Genomic DNA, 21,193 nt, shown 5'->3' with positions numbered 1-21,193 from the left:
TGGAAAGGTCCATGTAAATGGCAATATAGAGAAGGACTAAGAGACAAAAGAACTGGATACTTAACAAAGAGAAGAAAAGACGTACAATTCTGTCACTTATAGACATGTGAGATGGAGATAAATTATCCTTTCCCATGGCTCTCCAGTGATGTGTCAGTCATAGCTGACCCATGGCCAGACATCTGCAGGCCAAGGATTATTTGATATTACTAAAATCTTCATAGGCCAAAGTCCTATAGCTGTGGATTCTTAAAGTGAGAAGAGCACTCAATGTCACAAAGATGATGTTCTCTTAATACATAGATAAAATGACTAAATCGCTGACCTAGGCATATATTTGCTTGTTTTACGCCAGGAAAATCCATTTACAGCTCGAGGATGGGCCAGATATATAAAGGAAAAGTCCATTTCTCCTTGGGATTGTTTTTCTGAACTTTTATCCGGAGAGGTAACAGCTGTCCGCCAGTTTTCTACATTATACCATACCTTTAAAAGACAGTCATCCTAATGAAAAAAAACAAAAACAAAAACAGAAAAACATTCACATCAGAAATAATTTAAAGGTTAAGTCAAACAGCAAAAGTAAGAACCTTCTCCCCACTTACAGGAATTTAGGGGTGTGAGGTGTAGTTGGCACAGAGGAACTGAGAAGAAAACCTCTGATTGAAACTTTTCTATTAGCATTCCATAATCGTGCTCTGAGAATTAAGGTATGAATGTGTATATTTTGCAAGGAATGGATCAAGGAAAATGCTAGTTACCATACAGGAATCACTGAGAAAAGATTCACGGATAAAGGGTTTATTTTACCACTTAGACAAATATCAAATAAGAAAGAATTACCACTAGCAGGCTTATGAGGACTGCCAATTTTTTTAAACAAAAGTTTTCATGAAGTATCATGTGAACGTTCAAAGAAAACGTTGAAGATAGTAATGATGAGTTAATAGCTACTACTATATAAGATATTCCAAGTTTATTTATTTTGAGAGACAGCCAGAGAGCTAGAATGTAACCAGGGGAGGGGCTGGGAGGGAAGGAGATGGAGAATTCCCAGCAGGCTCCACAACGTCAGTGAAGACACAGGGCTCCATCTCACAAACTGAACTGCGAGATCACGACCTGAGCCAAAATCAATAGTTGGTCACTTAACTAACTGAGCCACCCAGGCGCCCCAAAATATTCTAAGTACAATTAAAATCGCATCTGCTAATTTGGGAAGCATGGATAAAACAAGGGGCACTACAACGTACCAGGTTCTGCTTTTAAACTATAATTGCACTTCCACTGGTAAAGTCCATCAGAACAAACTCCATTTCTCTCCTAAAAAAACCTCACTGAAGATTTAGGGTAGCTCACATCTTGGGTCTACAGAAAGGTTTGAACCATGAGAACAATTAATTTTAGACAATTATGTGTATATGAACTGTTTGGAGATCCAATGATTACAAATAAAATAATTCCAAGGAAAAATACACTGCTGGGACATCAGCATGGCAAAATATGAAAATGGTTACAAATGTCCTCTTAGAAAGTCGGTATATCCTTATATTTGCCCAAAAAAATTAATTACTTGCCCCAAATCAAAAAGTTGGTAAATGGCAGATTTACATTCAGATCTTTAAGTCTATGTTTCAATTATACCATACTATCTTTTAGAACAATAATAGCCCATTTTCACTATATTTTAAATGTTTTTATTAGAATTTTTTTTTAACGTTTATTTATTTTTGAGACAGAGAGAGACAGAGCATGAACGGGGGAGGGGCAGAGAGAAAGGGAGACACAGAATCGGAAGCAGGCTCCACGCTCCAAGCCATCAGCCCAGAGCCTGACGTGGGACTCGAACTCACGGACCGCGAGATCGTGACCTGAGTCGAAGTTGGAGGCTTAACCGACTGAGCCACCCAGGTGCCCCTAGAATATATTTTTAATAGAAAATATTTTCAACTTAAATAAAAGAATAAAGCCAGTTAAGGTTTTTGAAGTTCCAAAATAAACCAACAGCAATAGCAATTTCACAAGATTACCTTCCCAGCAGTGGCAAAAAATTCTCCATCTGGTGAAAATTTCATTAAATGAATTTGGGAAGCAGTTCTGTAAATTAAAGAGAAGAAATAATTTTTAAGGAAAATTAGAATTCTGTATTACTTCTCTAAACAATATTCAGGAACTTGCTTTAAATAATGGAAAATTTTCTGATAACACAAGTTTTACACTCAATTTTAAGTACATCTCATAAATATAAAATGAATACAAAATATAAATTTTTAAATTAAGTATAAAAGTTATTTTTACATGGAAATATCTATGTGTACGAATCATTAAAGGAAAGACTTCTCAGTCTTTAAAGCTTAAGACAAAACAATCATAACTCTCATTGTCTTGGAATATAGATACCTAATGGCCCCGGAAATTAGATTTCCAAGTTGAAAAATTTCAATTTCTCTTTCTCATAGTCTATCATATATTTTAATGGACAATAAATCAGTATTTTGAAATGAAATCTCCCTTAAGGTGGCATTTACCTCATTGAAGATTACGTGTGGGTTACTGGGGGACTTGCACGCATGAGGGAAGCCTGCCAGCTTCGCCTATGCACTTGGTGCACACTTGCCTTTTCTTCTCTGATGAACTTTGGCTCATTTCACGTCATTGCCTTCCCTTCTGGCTACACACTTATGCTGATCTCAAGACAACCCTCACTGTCATTGCCTTCCTTTTCTTTACCCAATTTTGTGCTTAGATTCACCTCAAATTTATTTGTAAAACAGGCCAAAGAGGAATTCTGTCACACTTCCTTCCTAATTAAAGTAACTTTTTTCTTAATCTTAAATGTAATAGCTACGTAACAGAAAGTATTGCTACATATATATGAAAAGAAGAAAATGAAATCATCTACAGTTTCGCCACGACACCCATTCCCAGGCAAAACCACTGCTAACATTCTAATGCACAGACTTCTAGACCCATCTCTCCACCCTCCTCCTCTGTCTACTTTCTTTGGGAGGATATAGGGGAGGAGAGGATGGAGAGTGAGGTCATATTACATTACAATTTGCTTTGTAACATTTATCTATTTTAAAGTATGTAAAGAACACGTTTGCATATCAATATGTATAGATCTGCATTATTTTACTGGCTATGTTATTCTATTACGTATATATGCACTGCCTTAAAATAATTTTTCACCACCGTTTTCTCATTTCTGCTTCTACAAAATAAGTGGTGCAATGAACATCCTTGTATACACATTTCTATGGATCTGGCTAATTCTTAAAACAAATCATTAAAAGTGCCTGATCTCCATTGCAATCATCTCCAGGAGTGTGACCTCTGTCCAGGTCTTCTCAAAAAAGCTAAGGCAGTCCCTTTTAAAAAGGAATCAGTTCTCAGTGCTCCCTCTGCTCAAAATTCTCAAGAGCTTCCCAACTCAGCACAAAAGGCAAACCCTCACAATGACCTCTAAGCAAACTCCCTGACCTTGTTCACTTTATTCCAGCCACAAGCTAAGCACACTTCTACCAAAGTCTGCAGTGAATGTTCACTCTGCCTCCAAGATTCTTCTCCCAGAGATATCCCCACACACCTTGCTCCCTCATTTCCTTCAGGTCTACACTCAAAAGTCACCTCTACTCTTCTTCCTTGTACCTTAGTTTTCTCTATCATACTACTGATCTTCATCTAACGTGTATAACGGGTTTTAAACACATCACAAAAGAAATGTGATCAAGCTCAATGTTTAAATGTGTTCCAGTCAGTGTAATCATCAGCTTCTCCTAAATTGAAACCTGAGTCCCATGGCTTTTCTGCTTAATTAAATAACCATCCCAAATACATAGTATGTCTAGTCCAAGTTATCACCGTAGACTCTAATCTTGAATTAACTTAAGATTCTTCCCCTCTACCAAAAGCACAAAACACATTTCAAATTCTCAGTTCAACCCATGGAAGCCCTGAGAAGGCAATATAACACTTTGCTGCTCCCCTCTCCCCAACTTTACATGGAAGACTCCAGAGCAAAGACAACTGTCTCTAAAGAATTTTCTTTGCAAAGTCCTACTCCCTCTCCATGTTAAGCCTTTTTAAAACTCACAATCTAGCCGAAGGGTACAAAATATATGGAACCAACTCTCCTGAAATCTTTCTAAACTCTATATACCAGGTCTGCCTTACTCTCTATTTGGTATCTCATATAGTTCTCTTCCTGTTTCATATAAAACGGACGCAGGAAGAATGCCACTTAACATTCTGTCATACTGGTTTACTGGTTGGTAGTCTCAGTCCCTACCTGGTCACTGCTATCTATATTCCAAGCACTTCTACCACTGCCTCAAACATGATAAACACTCAGCAAATAATTGCTGCATGAATGAATGAAATGTGGAGTTACTATCTCAGGGTATAAAAACTAAGCCTGTTGATTCATACTTCCAAATTGCTCTTTAGAAAAATACCAATGCACTCCCTTAAAGAGGATTTAAGAGTACCTGTTCTCCAAACACTCACTGATAGTAGATATTATTCATCCTCTTCTTTCTGGATATTTCTCATTTCTAGATTTTGCAGTCCATCAACTCTTACTTAATTTGCTTATTATTCATATGTACTACCATTTAAAATTTTTCACTTGTCTATTTTTGTTTACTACAGAGATATTAATTTTTAAGACCTCTTTTTAAAAAAAGCATTAACTCCAAATAGCAAATACTTTCCTCAACTTTTTATATTCCGTGTGGTCTGTTTGCTTTATAGAATTTTGTTATTGATATGGTCAACAGATATTGATGTTTTCCTTTCCTTTCCTTTCAGTTTCTAGTTCTGGTATTATACCTAGAAAGTCTTTCCCTCATCTAAAGCAGCATTTATCCTGCAACAGTGACAGAACATAAATAACAAATGTTAAATTTCCTAGTAGCCACATTTTAAAAAGTAGTAAGAAACAGGTGAAATTATTTTATTTAAGTTAATATATTAAAACTACTATCATTTCAACATGTAATCAATAAAAAAAATTAACTGGATATTTTACATTTTTTTCCTTTGTGCTAAGTTCTTGAAATCCAGCGTGTATTTTATACTTACAGCACAGTCAATTCAGACTAGCCACATTTCGAGTGCTCAAAAGTGGTATATCACTAGCTGCTACCATAATGGACACTGTAATTCTAAGATAAAAAAATTCTCCTGTATTTTCTTCTAGTATTTAGTTCATTGTGTAGAAATTCAAGGTTTCCCTCTTTTGACACTTATTGTGGTGTAAGGCATGAAACATACTATAATTTCATTTTCTTCTCCACAAAGTTACCAAGTTTACCCACTGATATAAAATGACACCTAATATACTGAATCTCCATGTGTAATTGGGCCTAATTCTGGACCCTAATCTGTTCCTACATCAACAACAAACTGCTAGACCAGCTCTAGCTTTAGAATTCATTTTTCTATGCTATCTTCACTATTTTACTTCTTACAGAATTTTCCTGATTTTCCCATATTTAACCTGTTAAAACAAGTTTAGAACTATGCTCAAAAGTAGAAATTCCAATGGGATTTTGACAAGGATTATATTCAATACATAAAGCAACTTGGGAAAAATATACTTCTTCACAACAGGAAAACTTCCAGTCAAAAGCATGGAAAGCGTCTCCGTCTCCTTTGGTAGAATTAGCAAGTTTCTATTTAATGATCATCATACAGGCTTAACACATTTTCTATGTTTCTCCATAGGTGTTTTATTCAATAATTTTAAAAAAAAAACTGGATCTATAGATTCACTATGGGAAATAGTGAATCCTCTGTATTTATGAAAAGACCTGTTGCAGAATAAAAAATCAATACTTTTCATGTTGTGTAGTTTCACAGAAACTAAAATGCATTTATAACAAAACCCACATGAACAGATTTATCACTTTAATCCCCTTATTAATTGCTTACTTGCAATGCCAAATGCATCTCCAGTCCCCCAAATTAAGATCTGTTTTATCTGGATTTTCATCTTCAGTTGGCTTCTCCAAGTTAGCATTGGACCACAGTTGCAAACAGCTAGAACCAGTTAAAAGACGATTGCCTAAAAATATATATACATTATTCACCATTTATTATTTAGGTATTTAATTAATGAGTTAAGTTACATGGTTAAGAGTCTCATATAATACTATAAAAACAACTCAACTTCTAAAAAAGTTAAATAACCAAAACATTTGCAGGGAGAGGGAGTGAGGGTGTATTTTAATTCTGTTGAAGCAGTTTGGGGAAAATAGGGAAGAGATCATGTAATCTTTCATTTAAAAAACATTTAATGAGCATCTTCTTTGTACCAGGCACTGTGCTAGCCACTGACGGGGAACACAATGACAAATGAACACTGTCCTTTTTCAAGACGATTTCACATTCTGGTAGAGACATTCTGTGAAGAGAGGCATGAATTCATGCAAGTTCAAATATATTCCCAAGAATGATTTATAATCTGGTTTATGGTTAAAGAATAAGGTGCACAGAAGACTTGGAAAAAATTCTGGTCAGAGACCAAAGCATTTTTGAAGTTTATAAGGCATCTGGTTACAATTAGTTACAATTAGTTGGGAGTGTTAAGTGTGGAGAGGTTACATAAGTGGGTCTGTATTTTAGAAGAAGGGGTCTAAGTAGGATGGGCAGATATCAACAGATGGACTTGAAGAGGCCTCGTAAACCTTGTAAACCTCCCTGCACTGAGACAATATGCAGAAGTTATATGTAAAGTATGTACATTTTTCTAGAAAGATAATCCTTAATTTTCACCACGCTTTCGAAGGCTCCAGTACACAAAAGTAAAGATTCTTTAAAAAAAAAAAAAAAAGTCTAGAGATGGATGAGATTAGAGAAAACACACAGGGAAACCTGGTTAATTGACGATAATAATACACAAAGGAAATCATGAGGATCTGAATCAAATACTAAACTAAGAAGCAAGGATTTGAAAGCCATTTCAAAAGCAGAATTTTCAAGGCTTGACATCAACTAAAAAACAGGAGATACAAAAGGTTTCAAGGAAAAATCCCAACTTGGGAAGTTGAGCAGAAGACTGCTGTCATCCAAACAAAGAACACAGAGGAAGAGACACAACTGTGCTTGAAAAGTTGAAAATAAATAAGGAATTCACTTTAGCAAATAAGGACTATGGATTTGTGTCTCCCCATAAAGATCACTCTATTTCAAGGAAAGTGGGTTTGTGACAAAACAGACTGTTGACCAGAAATCCCTGTGTCTACATCCAAAGTAAGTCACTTAATTAGTCATGTGAATTTAATCTTGGGCAAACTCTGAGCCTCAATTTTCTTCTCATCTATAAAATCAGAAGTGTGTACAGATCGGCTGTAATGGTATTGTATGTATAACTGTGAGGCACAGGCTAGTATCGTACATATAACCGTGATGCACAGGCTAGTGGGCTTAGCAGCAGCTCAATAAATAGCAGCAACGGGGTGGAAGGTCTCACAAACAGCTTAGAAAACACCAATAAGGAATTTCATTTAAATTTAGTTATTATTAGCACTGCTAGGAATTTACCCAAGGGATACAGGAGTACTGATGCATAGGGGCACTTGTACCCCAATGTTTATAGCAGCACTCTCAACAATAGCCAAATTATGGAAAGAGCCTAAATGTCCATCAACTGATGAATGGATAAAGAATTTGTGGTTTATATACACAATGGAGTACTACAGGGCAATGAGAAAGAACGAAATATGGCCCTTTGTAGCAACGTGGATGGAACTGGAGAGTGTGATGCTAAGTGAAATAAGCCATACAGAGAAAGACAGATACCATATGTTTTCACTCTTATGTGGATCCTGAGAAACTTAACAGGATTCCATGGGGGAGGGGAGGGGAAGGAAAAAAAAAAAAGAGGTTAGAGTGGGAGAGAGCCAAAGCATAAGAGACTTAAAAACTGAGAACAAACTGAGGGTTGATGGGGGTTGGGACGGAGGGGAGGGTGGGTAATGGGTATTGAGGAGGGCACCTTTTGGGATGAGCACTGGGTGTTGTATGGAAACCAATTTGACAATAAATTTCATATATTGAAAAAAAAAAGAAAAAAATTTAGTTATTATTCCACTGCTTAGTTCACCAATGGACACCAGTTGTTTTTTTTTTTAATTTATAACTAAAAAATAACACTGTATTAATTTCAGGTGTACAACATAATGAATGACCTGATATTTGCATATACTGCAAAATGGTCACCACAGTAAATCGAGCCTACATCCATCACCATACATTGGTTACAATTTCTTTCTTGTGATGCAAGAACTTTTAAAATCTACTCTCTTAGCAACTTTCAAATATACAATATGGTAGTGTTAACTAAGGTCACCATGCTGTACATTACATCCCCAGGACTTAATTTATTTTATAACTCCAAGCTTGCACCTTGTGACCACCTTCACATATTGTAACCACCCCTCACTCCAGCCTCTGGCAACTGCCAATCCCCTGATTTATGTATGAGTTTGGTTTTTACAAGTTTTCTTAAACATAAACTGAAGTTGAAATTAAGGTAGTATAAGAGACTCTTAAAAACTGAGAACAAACTGAGGGTTGATGGGGGGTGGGAGGAGGGTAGGGTAGGTGATGGGTATTGAAGAGGGCATCTTTTGGGATGAGCACTGGGTGTTGTATGGAAACCAATTTGACAATAAATTTCATATACTAAAAAAAAAGAAATTAACGTATCCCATGAAGGATTAAGAAATTAATATAAAATACAAAATAATTAATCCCAGTTATGGAATGATACAAAGATAGCTAATGTATAATACAGTATATTGCTTTGAACACAAAGGGTGGAGGTATGAATATTAAAGTAGGAAAAAGGCAAAAAAAAAAATCTTAAACAGAAAACCTCATGATTTAAGCTGGATGCAATAGTGGATCTGGAGAAAACACAAAAGCACTATAGTCAGTTTAGTAATGGCATCTGAAAAAATTTCTTTATATCCCAATACCTAGCAAATAGTAAGTAAATACTGGTCAGAACAAAAATGCTAATATTTCACTTAAAATATTTACAATCTGTTTATAAATAAAGTTCACTTGCAAAAATAAACTAATTGTTCCCAATTATTTATTACAATAACCCGTTTCTCAACCAAACCATTAAATTTTAAACTTTTCAATTGTAAAAAGAAAAATAATTTGATCACAATTAAAGAGATAATGGTCATGAGCTGTTGTCAAGTCACTATTAGGTTATGCTAGGAAAATAAGTAACTGTCTTTTATTTTCCTTTATTTTTTAGAGAGACAGAGAGAGAGCAGGCGAGAGGGTCAGGAAGAGGAAGAGAGAGAGAGAGAGAGAGAGAGAGAGAGAGAGAGAGAATCTTAAGCAGGCTCCACACTCAACATGGAGCCCCATCTCATGACTGCCCAGCCCCCATCATGACCTGAGCCAAAATCAAGAGTTGAACCAACTGAGCCACCCAGGTGCCCCAAGTAATTATCTTTTAATACTACTCTCTAATGCTGATTTTAGAGCAATTTAATATTAATACTATCCTCTGAAGCATTAGTATTGATAAACCAATGGTACAGAATATCCAAGCAACTATTAATGTTATTACTAAAGAAATATCACTCAAGGGGCGCCTGGGTGGCTCAGTTGGTTAAGTGACCAACTTTGGCTCACATCATGATCTCACAGTTGGTGAGTTCAAGCCTCGCGTTGAGCTCTGGGCTGACAGCTCAAAGCCTGGAGCCTGCCTCAGATTCTGTGTCTCCCCTCTCTCTACCCCTCCCCTGCTCACGCTCTTTATCTGTCAATAATAAATAAAAACGTTAAAAATTTTTTTTTAAAAATTCACTCAATTGTTAAATGTTTTTATTGAAGTTAGTAGTCTGACACCCCAAGTAGCTAGTTTACCTGCTAACAATATTTTTAGAGGGCTCTTATACACCAAGTACTTTCAGATACACTGCTATACCTTATCATTAAAAAACTACCTTGTGAAATAGGTTATTACCTTAATTTCTAAGTGAGTTAACCATTCTTCATCTGTTAAGTACTTTTTTTCATGATAACAAAACTTACAGTCAAATATGTGAACATTTATTGAAAACCTAATATATGATGGGCCCCTAAAGATAAAAACATACTAAATAAAATAGTCTCAGCTCTATCTAACCAAAAATTTAAACCATGTAAACAAATAATTATAATAGACTGTAGGGCTATAAGAGAGTAACCATATAGTGTATCATGCAAATAGGAACTTTTGTTAGAGTAGAAGGTGACACTATTATCATATGAGAACAACAGGCATTAACTGGGACATAAGTCTCACTATAGTAACAATCGAGTTATACGCCAAGTGCCGTACTAAATGAAATGTCAAATTTGAACCCAGGTCTGATCTCTCTCCACTGTATGTATAACATATACACATAGATTACCAGCTAGTAAGCATCCATCCTCTAACCTTATAAGAAAAAAACATTTTAAAACAATGATTTTAAAAAAGTATCTCAAAGATAATCTCTTATCTCCTAATTTCCAAAGTTTTCTAATAAACATTTTTTCTCAGCCATTTCAACTACTATATTAAAATGTAAACTATCTTATCTCTAAACTGATGATTTTTTAGTTCTGTTTCAAAAAGAACTTCTTATATTCTAGAAACGTCTATCTTTTGGATATTGCTACATGATATGCAAGCATGTCAAATTCCACAAGTCCAAACAAAATGTATGTTCCACTATCTGTAACTCCTACATATCACTGTTCTTCTGGGCACAGATATTCTCGAAAGAATCTAAAATCCAACTGCCAAGTAATATCAATTCTACCACCAGTGCATTTCAGATCTACGTATTCCTTGCATTAGTCATTCAACATTAATTAAGCACCAATTACATTAAAGACAGTGAAATAAATTCTTATTTCTCATTCAGACTACTGTGAATCCATACTTTGCAAAGGTAACTATATTTATCCCCCTCTTCCTCCAGACTCTGACCCTTCTAACTTACTGCTACCAGATAAATCTGGTAAAACCATAAATCTTAGCTTGTCTTGAGGCACTTCAAAAACCTGTAATAGTTTTTTGGACAGTCAAAAAGAATTAAATTCAAATACCTTCGCATGACTTTAAAGACCTTCCACAATATGTTGCAATCTCATCTCCTTATCACCAGACTCACTCCAGCTTCAAAGTCCTATTAACAGAATGTATCTAATGCTTTCTTTTTCTGGGCAATGGACTGATAAAAACTGCTTTGGGATTTTCTTTTCTTTTTTTTTTTTTTTTTTAATGCAGAAGTAGGTAAGTGATACATACACACATGACCTCTTCTTAGAATTCCCTTCTTTTTGTCTCTTCTCATCTATCCCCACTCTCAAAGCTAAAAATCTACCTCCTGACCGGTCAAAAAGCTCCTCTTCAAACAAACTTTGATTCTCCAGACAGAATTAATGTCTCCTTCCCAAATCAACAGGTATTCCTACCATAAGTAGACACTATTACAGTATTTGTGTTTATTTCAGTATAAGCTCTAAAAGAACATAATGTTTTACTTATTTTTTACTCCACACAATCTCACACAGAGCAGAACTGAAATACATGAAAGTAATAAAGGAAACAGCCCAAACAAGTGATACTGTTATTTCGTTTCAGTTAATCCTGCTTGTGTTCTTACCTGCAGGATCCCAAGTTATGTTGTGTGCTATTGATTCCAGAAAAAATTGGCCACTTTTCTGCCATTGACTATATAATTCCTAAAATTAAAAAAGAAGTCATTTAGCCAACTATTATGGGCAGTGTTTTTCTGTCAAATATATACATTCATTTATTATTATCACTTATTATTCATAGTAACACATGAAGTCATTTTCTTTGAGGTACAATTGACCATGCAGTCATTTTGAAGGAGAAGAAAATGTTCAATTCAGTCAAGAATAAGAAATATGCAATGGAAGAGAAGAGTGAGAGAATGAATACCCATTCATGGAGGTCCAAAAAAGTTTGTCTTCAGCATAAACAACCAGTAACTATATGCCACGTTGGAGAACATTCTCTTTAACCTCAGACTTCTAAAATTACAATGTTTATCGTATTATTATAATAGTTACAAAGGTTTAACTTTAAATTTGTCTCTGTCTGTGCTATCTGAGGCTTCCTTCTCTTTTAATGTTTCATCCTCACCTGAGATCATAAGGTATGTGTGAAAATTCAGAGTAAGAAATGAAACACTTCCATTATATTACATAATTTATGACATTATCATTTCTGAAAGCAATACTTTTCAAACTTTTTTACCTGTAGGTCACTGAGAAATGTATGTTGCAATAGGGCCCAAAACACAAACAGACATAAATGCAATCTAAGTTTACCCCCTTACTACTTGTGATGCACGGTAACATCTTCTATTTTACCTCATTTTCTTTTAAATTCAGGCTATGGCCTACTAAGTTGATTTCACTAACCTCAAAAAGATTGAGACCCACAAATAATCTTTTAATGTAGTGATTTTCATACTTTAGTACAATAACCTGAGATGTTTACTTAAAATTCAGATTTCTGAGATGCACATCCAAAGGTTTGGGCTCAAAAAAATCCAAAATGAGGAATCTGTACTTTAAATCAATGCCCCAGGTGATTCTGATACAGGTGGTCTGCAGAATATGCTTTTATGAAACACTGCCTTGCAGGAATGGCTTTTGATCATAGTGCACGTCAGAACCCTCTCTAGAACCAGACACAGAAGTGCCTAGGCACAACGCCACACCTACAGATTTAGAAATCCTGAGGGCAGGATGGATACATGGACCAGCTAGTGATTCTGAAGTTGTCTTCCCATGAAGAACCACCACCTTAAAAGAATATTCCAGAATGCACAAAGAAAAGGAAATAGTATCTTTTTTATGAGGATCTACAGATTCTCTTAGACTATACCCAGGAATTACAGATTCTATGTACCTTCCAAAGTCCATTTTTCTATTTGATCCAGTTTTTCCCTTACACATCAAGGTTTTTTGTTTGTTTGTTTTTGTTGTTTACCCTTTCTGCAGTCAGGGTTGCCTACCAATAAACCAACTTCTTCTTACTGACTTTTTAACAATATATTAAACAATTATAACCAGTACATGAGAAAATGGGCAAAAACTAAAATTCCTGATTCTACCCTTACTGATAAAGGTATTTTAACATAACTGATTTTTTTAAAGTCAGTTATTTCATTCAATAAATATTTATGGAATATTACTTGAAATATATCATCCCGAGCAGAGCAATCCCTTTTATTTTTACTACTTTCAATTACTAATTCACAGGTTATTAGGGCTTCTAATAGTGGATTCATTTGGTAACACAACACAAATATAAATCAGGGGAGAACTGTGGATTCTCCTTCCAGGAAGTTTTAAAGTGAGTATCAGTTAACCTAAAGAAAATATTTTTCATTAACACAAGGTACGGAAAAGAAAGTCCACACGTAGGAATCAATACAGCTAGTTTTACTTAGTTTTGTGGCTCAGCAGCTGTTTCACTGGTTAACTAACTTATTTTCTTTGGGCCTCTGTTGTCTTACTTATAAAAAAAGAAATAACAGCTGTCATACTAAGTCAGAGGGAATTTGTAAGATACTAAGGAGCTAAGTGAAAATGAAATGAAAAATACTCAAAGATATATAAAGGTATGTCTATTATTAAAACACCTCAATTCTTTACATTTAACATACTTCTGCACAGTTTCTGACATCATGTCATCATTACAATATTCCCACAAAGAATGAATCGCTATTAGCCAATTTCAGAATTGATCAAAGAGCCTCCTAAGACTGACTTGCTTAGGATCAAATGGCTAGAAAGCAGCAGAGAAAGCAAGCAAGCAGTGCTCGTAAGACCATACTTTGGTGATCCTCTTTCATAGGACTTAAATCACCAGTTTAATCTTCAGTGGAAATGGGTAAAATAAGCTGGTCTATTGTATCTAGGGCATTCAAGCACCCAAGAAATTTACTACATAACCTTTGTACTTATGAAATATTGTTTTAACCAGCTTTCAGAACTATTTCGGAATACAGTTTCTCTATAAAGAAAAACATTTACTGACCTGTTAACAGTTATATTACACAAACATAGTAAGTGCAAAAAAATAAGCCCTGGAGATATGTTAAGACTCTGCAATTAAAACACGTAACTTTAAGAACAAAATACACAAGAAACAGCAGAGAAACTATATAAAAGTAGATAATAAAAACCAAAAACAAAACAGTCACCCCACCTACATAATGGTGTTTGCCACTAGCAATAAATGAAGTGCCAAACTTAAAGTTGTTGACTCTTGAAATATTTATTATAAAAGAAAAACATCAGAAGAAAAAAAGTATTTTCAGGCAATTCATCAACACAATTTAGTTTAATTCTACTTCAATCCAAGATTTAAAACATATTTTAAATATGGAAGTGGCATTTAACATGTATCTACAATTATGGTATAATTTATACTGATTTATTTGATGATCACTCTGATTCTACACCCTTAAAAAACAGTCTTTGAATACTCAAGACATTTCAATTCCTAAAAGAAAAATGATAAATTACTGACCAAATTTTTCTTTTGCTTCGGTAGGTTAACTGGTTCAAACACAGAGATAACATTTCCATAGGATGCTGCAATCTTTTAAAAAGAAAAATAAAGAAAACTTATGGATATGTTAACCTACTTATGAATCAAAAGAGCAAAAGAAATTAATAATATAACTTAAAATAAGCCCCCCACCAACACAATTTCATTCATCAATACTTGAAATGTCAGTTTTAAGAGACCACCATACCCAAATCAGAATTCTAGTACTGTCACTTACCAACTGGGTAACTAGCAAGTTAATCTCTTTGCATCTTAGTATCTCTATCTATTTATCTATATTTATAATATGCATAATACTATCTTCCTAATGGAATTAGTTGGAGGATTAAAACAACGGCTATAAAATATCTAGCATATAATTATCTTATAAGATGCATGGTAAATATTAATTCTCTTCCTCACAGAAAAAAAAAATGTACTTATGTATTCCTTGTCAGGTGGAAATCAGACTTAAAACTCAATTTCTAGGTTATCTCTTTAAAGTTCAAAATTCTGTCACTGTATGTGTATGTAGCCTTTTAAAAATAAAACTTAGATCTATTCCTTTGTGAACTCTCCAAGAAATGCATTTTTTCAATACTCTATTTTATTTGGTATCTTTATAATTTACTCTTTTAGTCAATGGCTCTATTTTATTTTATTTTTTCAACGTTTATTTATTTTTGGGACAGAGAGAGACAGAGCATGAACGGGGGAGGGGCAGAGAGAGAGGGAGACACAGAATCGGAAACAGGCTCCAGGCTCTGAGCCATCAGCCCAGAGCCTGACGCGGGGCTCGAACTCACGGACCGCGAGATCGTGACCTGGTTGAAGTCGGACGCTTAACCGACTGCGCCACCCAGGCGACCCAATGGCTCTATTTTATAAGGTGGCTACTGTTATAGCTTGAGTGAGCCAAAAATGAAGAACACTGAAGTATCAGAAATGAGATTGATAGATACAAAGAATGAATGAGAGACAAAAATAAGAACATATAATCAATCTAGAGAAGAGGGGAGTAAGTAATAAGGATGTAATATCCAATGGAAAAAGACTTTCAATGGCTCTTTTTAAGTGTTCTGCAAGGTTCATAGGATACAGAAATCATCTGCAATCAGTCGGTCTGCAAGGAAGTATTTAGTTTGAGCTTTTAAGTATGGGTAGGGTTTCAAAGAGAAAGAAATATTCAGTGTAGAAGCAGGGTATAACACAAATATGAACACAAGTATAAACATTAGAAGAGACAATGTATGCTTGGAGATGACTACTAGCCCAGATGGAACAGAGTGTCCCTTATAACAGAATAAAGGACACACATCCAAAAAGGTACATCCAATCCAGGTTGTACAGGGCCTCAGGCCAAGGTGAACGATTTGAACTTTCCCGAGGTACTGGGAAGCTAAGAATGTTCTAAGCAAATGAGTCAGATAAATGCAGATGAATATTCTCATGAAAATTAATCTGCTAGTACTACAGAGGAAAACAAAACAGTAATGCTAAAATACTAGATGTCTACAGTATTAAGCAGCATTTCCTTCTTAAAGGCAAACAGAAATCTCCAAGTTTCATAACCTGCAAATTTTCTTCCTGATATCATAAGGAGTCTTTTAATTGTACTAAGATCTGTGACACAAAGGAAATTTGCCCTTTATGAAAATGACTATAAAACCAAATAACCAGTTTAACCTGGACTGTCATGTAATATAGGATCTCATGAAAATATAAATCATATGTGAAGTTATTAAAATGAGATTTCCAACATTAACTAGGTCTGAGTCCAGATGGTTTAATCAAGTTTTTACACAATAATGAAGATTACAGAACTACAAAGTTGGAGATCAAACAAACATGAAGGGGGGGAAGTCTCAAGGATTTTCAACATTCCATAATAAAGATCATTTTCGTAATGTAATAAGAATGAAAGTTGTGAACAAAAGAAAGATAGGTGAGAAACACTTGTAACTACAAAGGTAAGGGACCTAGGAATAACAAAGAAGACCAGTCAAAGAAACAGGTAAAGATTTCAAGAGCCAAAACTTATTCTACCATAAGTAACTCTAAACTATGTCCTAAGAGGTAACTTTTCAGACAGGCAGGTTCATCAGAAATGCTTACATTAAAAAACAAAAAAAAAGGTTGGGTCCATTTGATTCCTCACGCAAAATGTTCTGGTGGAATCATATAGGCAAATAACATTTTAAATATCTAGCAAAAAAATTAAATAAATTTGCACAGTTTAGCCCAGTCTAGTTATAAGTATACCTAGGCTTGGCCACCTATGCCTACATGGTGCTATATTAAGCTATACACTACTGCCTACTAGCTAGGACTCTACCAATTCTGCTACTATGTAGAACCATATTTCACCTGATACAGAATCATAACCTGTTTCTTTTGTTGTTGTTCTTCTTCTTGTTTCAAGGTCACTTTTTACTTTTCACATGCAAATAGAAGCCCAAACAAAATTTTTCATTTTTCTTACAGACTTGGAATAAATTGATGAAAAACTACAGACTTTAGAAGAGTTGATCTCCATTTTAGTATAAAGTTTATCCAGAAGTTACAAGGAGATACCTGCACAATGAAGAATGACTCTAACATATGATTTCTCCTCAGTAGTTTATGTGTAAACAGACTGAAGGTTTATTGTCATTCCTTTACCTTAATCCAATCAATTTTTAAATAAGTAACCTTTAGAACTGTTCTATGGGTAATGTTCACAGAAAAGATTATGCTATAACTTGAAATTATGTAAGAACAGAATTCTTGACAATCTCCAAGACACATTAGAGAGAAACAAGAATTTTGTTCTCTACTATGCATCTTAGAGAGTCAAAGAAAATTGTAGCTACATTGTCCCTGAAACAAAGCAAGCTTCACATTCAATAGGAAATACATACTTTGGAGATTATCTTGACAAAAACCATATTCAAAACAAATCTCACATTATAAGATTACAAACCTTGCCTTGTTGCATTGAGCAGTCTACACATCCTACTTGAATATTTCCATGTTTAGCTCCTGGGATTATTTGCAACCTTTCAAAATCACTTCCCAGTATAACAATGTCACATCCAGATGCATAAGCCTAAAAAAAAAAGAAAGAAAGAAAGAGAGAAAGAAAGGAAGAAAAGAAAAAGAATAAACTTGTGAAGAAAGTATATATCACATACAATACTGGCATTAATATTATGTTTTAACAGAGTGATTTTAAACATCCTGTTTTTTTTTTTTTTTAAATCTGTATAAGTCAAGAATATTTCCTTTACCTCTGATATTCAGTCCCATCAGCAAATTCAGCCAGTCCTGTCTGCAAAATGTTCACTTCCTTCATCACTAATGAATGGTACTGCTCTGGTCTAAACTATCATCATCTACCTCTTGCACTACTATTTTTTTTTTAAGTTTATTTAATTTGAGAGTGGGCACACTCATGCATGAGTGAGAGAGGGAGACAGAGAATCTCAAATAGGATCTGTGCTGTCAGCACAGAACCCCACCCAGGGTTCGAACCCATGAACCGTGAGATCATGACCTGAGCAGAAATCAGGAGTCAGATGCTCAAATGACTGAGCCACTCAGGAACCTCCCCCCCCATACTACTATTAATAGTCAGACTGTTTCCATTCTTGCTTCCCTCTAATTCCTTTCCACACACAGTCATCTTTTTTTTTTTTTTTTTAAGTAGGCTCTAGACCCAACGTGGGGCTCAAACTCATGACTCCAAGATCAACAGTTGCATGTTCTATCAAGTGAGTGAGCTGAGCTCCCCTAAGAGTCATCTCTTAAAAATGTTTATTAAAGCAAGTAATTTGCCCTGCTTAAAAACCCTTTCAATAGTTTATCCACTGGACATGGAATAAATCAACTCCTTACCATGGTTCAATGCCCTAAATTATTATCCTAACTCTCCAAACCCATCTCAAGCTACTGTTTCCTTCCCTCTTTTGGCTCCCGTCCCTACATTGCCCTTCCTTCTGTTCCAGGGGCATACCAATCTTTTTCCACCTCAGTGTGTTTTATCCACCTCTCTCCTGCCTGATCTTTGTCTAGCTAGCTTTTTTTCAATATTCGGGTCTCAGTTCCCTCTGTCTCTGATTACTTTCCATCCCACCACTATTTATTCTTCTTCATAGCACCTATCATAATTTTTAAGTATCTTGCTTATTATCCACTTCAATTGCTGCAAGTTAAGTTTCAAGACAAAAAGAGAGCATACAAGCATATCTTATTCTCTGCTCTATCCTCCAATTCTAACTAACAGGATTTCTTTATAAACACCTATGGAATAAATGAAGTATCTAACGTCAAAAAACAGCCACCACAGCCAAACAAATAAAAAGGTATCGTTCAAGGCTTGCTGGCAAGCATTTTATACCTTTTCGGTTTTTACAATTAGCACAACTCTTCCAACCAGAACTGATTTTGCATCCTTTCTTTAACTTCTTAAATCACAGGAGTTTCTCCTGTTACAAAGTATGTGGCTGTCTTCCTAGAATTTACCTATATAAGCCAGCATGAAGTATAACACTAACAATAAAACATTTATCACAAACTGTTTTCCATCCAAAAATAAGTTCACAGTATTGGCAATTATTTACTTTCTCATCACTTTTGCACCTGCACATTTACCTTACTTAATGTAAAAAATATTATACTTAATATATACTTCATGACCTTAATTCCTATCAAAGCCACAATGTTTCTGTACCTGCCAGCAAAAAGTATTTGAAAAGAAATTTGAGAGAACATAAAATAAATATGCTCACATTACAGATAAGAAAATGAGGCCTTAATAGGCTGACATAACTTCTAAGTGGCAGAATGGGCTTCAGAATCCTGATCGCTTTTGATTCTTGACCTAGCGCTATTTCCCTGGCACCATTAGGACTTCCCTAGTTATTATGCTTGCCCGAATTTTCCTAGAAGAAATTAGTGACAATCAAGTATGGTTCCACTAGTATCACACAGGGGAAAATCTTGGCTCAGTGAACAAACAAAAAAAATCTCATGATGGTCTATAAAACGATATAAACATCCACTATCAGAACACAAGACTTGTCACAAGACTATTAGCAAGAAAAATTTCCAAAAACTAATTTAAGAAAAATTTTCATTTGTAACACACTAAATATCTTAATATTTTAGAAACTGATTTTCCCCTCATTATTAAATTTTGATAAAGTACTGATTGTCACTGTATCCCAAAACATTGTGTCAAATTCTGAATGTTTACAATTTAGATTTCCCTACTTGTTAACAAAATTGTTTTAGTTTCCATTAACTGGAATGAACATGTATGTTTTCTTTCTTTCTTTCTTTCTTTCTTTCTTTCTTTCTTTCTTTCTTTCTTTCTTTCTTTCTTTCCTTCCTTCCTTCCTTCCTTCCTTCCTTCCTTCCTTCCTTCCTTCCTTTCTTCAATATATGAAGTTTATTGTCAAATTGGTTTCCATACAACACCCAGTGCTCATCCCAACAGGTGCCCTCCTCAATGCCCATCACCCCCTTTCCCCTCCCACCCACCCCCCCATCAACCCTCAGTTTATTCTCAGTTTTTAAGAGTCTCCTATGCTTTGGCTCCCTCCCTTTATTTTTTTCCCCTTCCCCTCCCCCATGGTCTTCTGTTAAGTTTCTCAGGATCCACATTAAGAGTGAAAATATATGGTGTCCGTCTTTCTCTGTATGACTTATTTCACTTAGCATCACACTCTCCAGTTCCATCCATGTTGCTACAAAGGGCCATATTTCACTCTTTCTCATTGCCACGTAGTACTCCATTGTGTATATAAACCACAATTTCTGTAACCATTCATCAGTTGACGAAAATTTTTTTGTAATTTTTTAATGTTTATTTATTTTTGATGGAGAGAGAGACAGAGTGTGAGTGGGTAGCGGCAGAGAGAGACACACACAGAATCCGAAGCAGGATCCAGGCTCTGAGCTGTCAGCACAGAGCCCGATGCGGGACTCAAACTCACAAACTGCGAGATTATGACCTGAGTCGAAGCCAGATGCTCAACCGACTAAGCCACCCAGGCGCCCCCATCAGTTGATGGACATTTATGCTCTTTCCATAATTTGGCTATTGTTGAAAGTGCTGCTGTCAACATTGGGGTACAAGTGCCCCTATGCATCAGCACTCCTGTATCCCTTGGGTAAATCCCTAGTAGTGCTATTGCTGGGTCACAGGGAAGATCTACTTTTCATTTTTTGAGGAACCTCCACACTGTTTTCCAGAGGGGCTGCACCAGTCTGCATTCCCACCAACAGTGCAAGAGGGTTCCCATTTCTCCACATGCTCGCCAGCATCTATATAGTCTCCTGATTTGTTCATTTTAGCCGCTCTGACTGGAGTGAGGTGATGTCTGTGTGTTTTTGATTTGTATTTCCCTGATGAGGAGTGACGTGGAGCATGTTTTCATGTGCCTGTTGGCCATCCGGATGTCTTCTTTAGAGAAATGTCTATTCATGTCTTCTGTTCATTTCTTCACTGGATTATTTGTTTTTCGGGTGTGGAGTTTGGTAAGTTCTTTATAGATTTTGGATACTAGCCCTTTGTCCAATATATCATTTGCAAATATTTTCTCCCAA

The 21,193-nt window shown here is 35.4% G+C and overlaps 1 protein-coding gene across 8 annotated transcripts in view; it reads right to left on the bottom strand.

Annotated features, from left to right (window-relative positions):
- Nucleotides 1–21,193, bottom strand: part of DMXL1 (Dmx like 1) — a 136,778-nt gene that overhangs the window by 99,247 nt on the left and 16,338 nt on the right. For 7 of the 8 annotated variants that reach the window (XM_043585981.1, XM_043585931.1, XM_043585946.1 and 4 more), the window contains exons 2-7: nucleotides 17,565–17,690; nucleotides 14,582–14,653; nucleotides 11,673–11,751; nucleotides 5,938–6,070; nucleotides 2,031–2,097; nucleotides 326–504 (exon numbers count right to left, since the gene is read on the bottom strand). In XM_043585981.1, coding sequence (XP_043441916.1) covers nucleotides 326–504; nucleotides 2,031–2,097; nucleotides 5,938–6,070; nucleotides 11,673–11,751; nucleotides 14,582–14,653; nucleotides 17,565–17,690 — 656 coding nt within the window. Of the gene's footprint in view, nucleotides 1–325; nucleotides 505–2,030; nucleotides 2,098–5,937; nucleotides 6,071–11,672; nucleotides 11,752–14,086; nucleotides 14,414–14,581; nucleotides 14,654–17,564; nucleotides 17,691–21,193 lie in introns of those variants that run through there. The other variant, XM_043585991.1, reaches the window with a different exon arrangement.

This window comes from Prionailurus bengalensis, chromosome A1 (assembly GCF_016509475.1).
Source record: "Prionailurus bengalensis isolate Pbe53 chromosome A1, Fcat_Pben_1.1_paternal_pri, whole genome shotgun sequence".
Lineage (NCBI taxonomy): Eukaryota > Metazoa > Chordata > Mammalia > Carnivora > Felidae > Prionailurus > Prionailurus bengalensis.
This window is presented reverse-complemented; position numbering and strand designations above follow the sequence as displayed.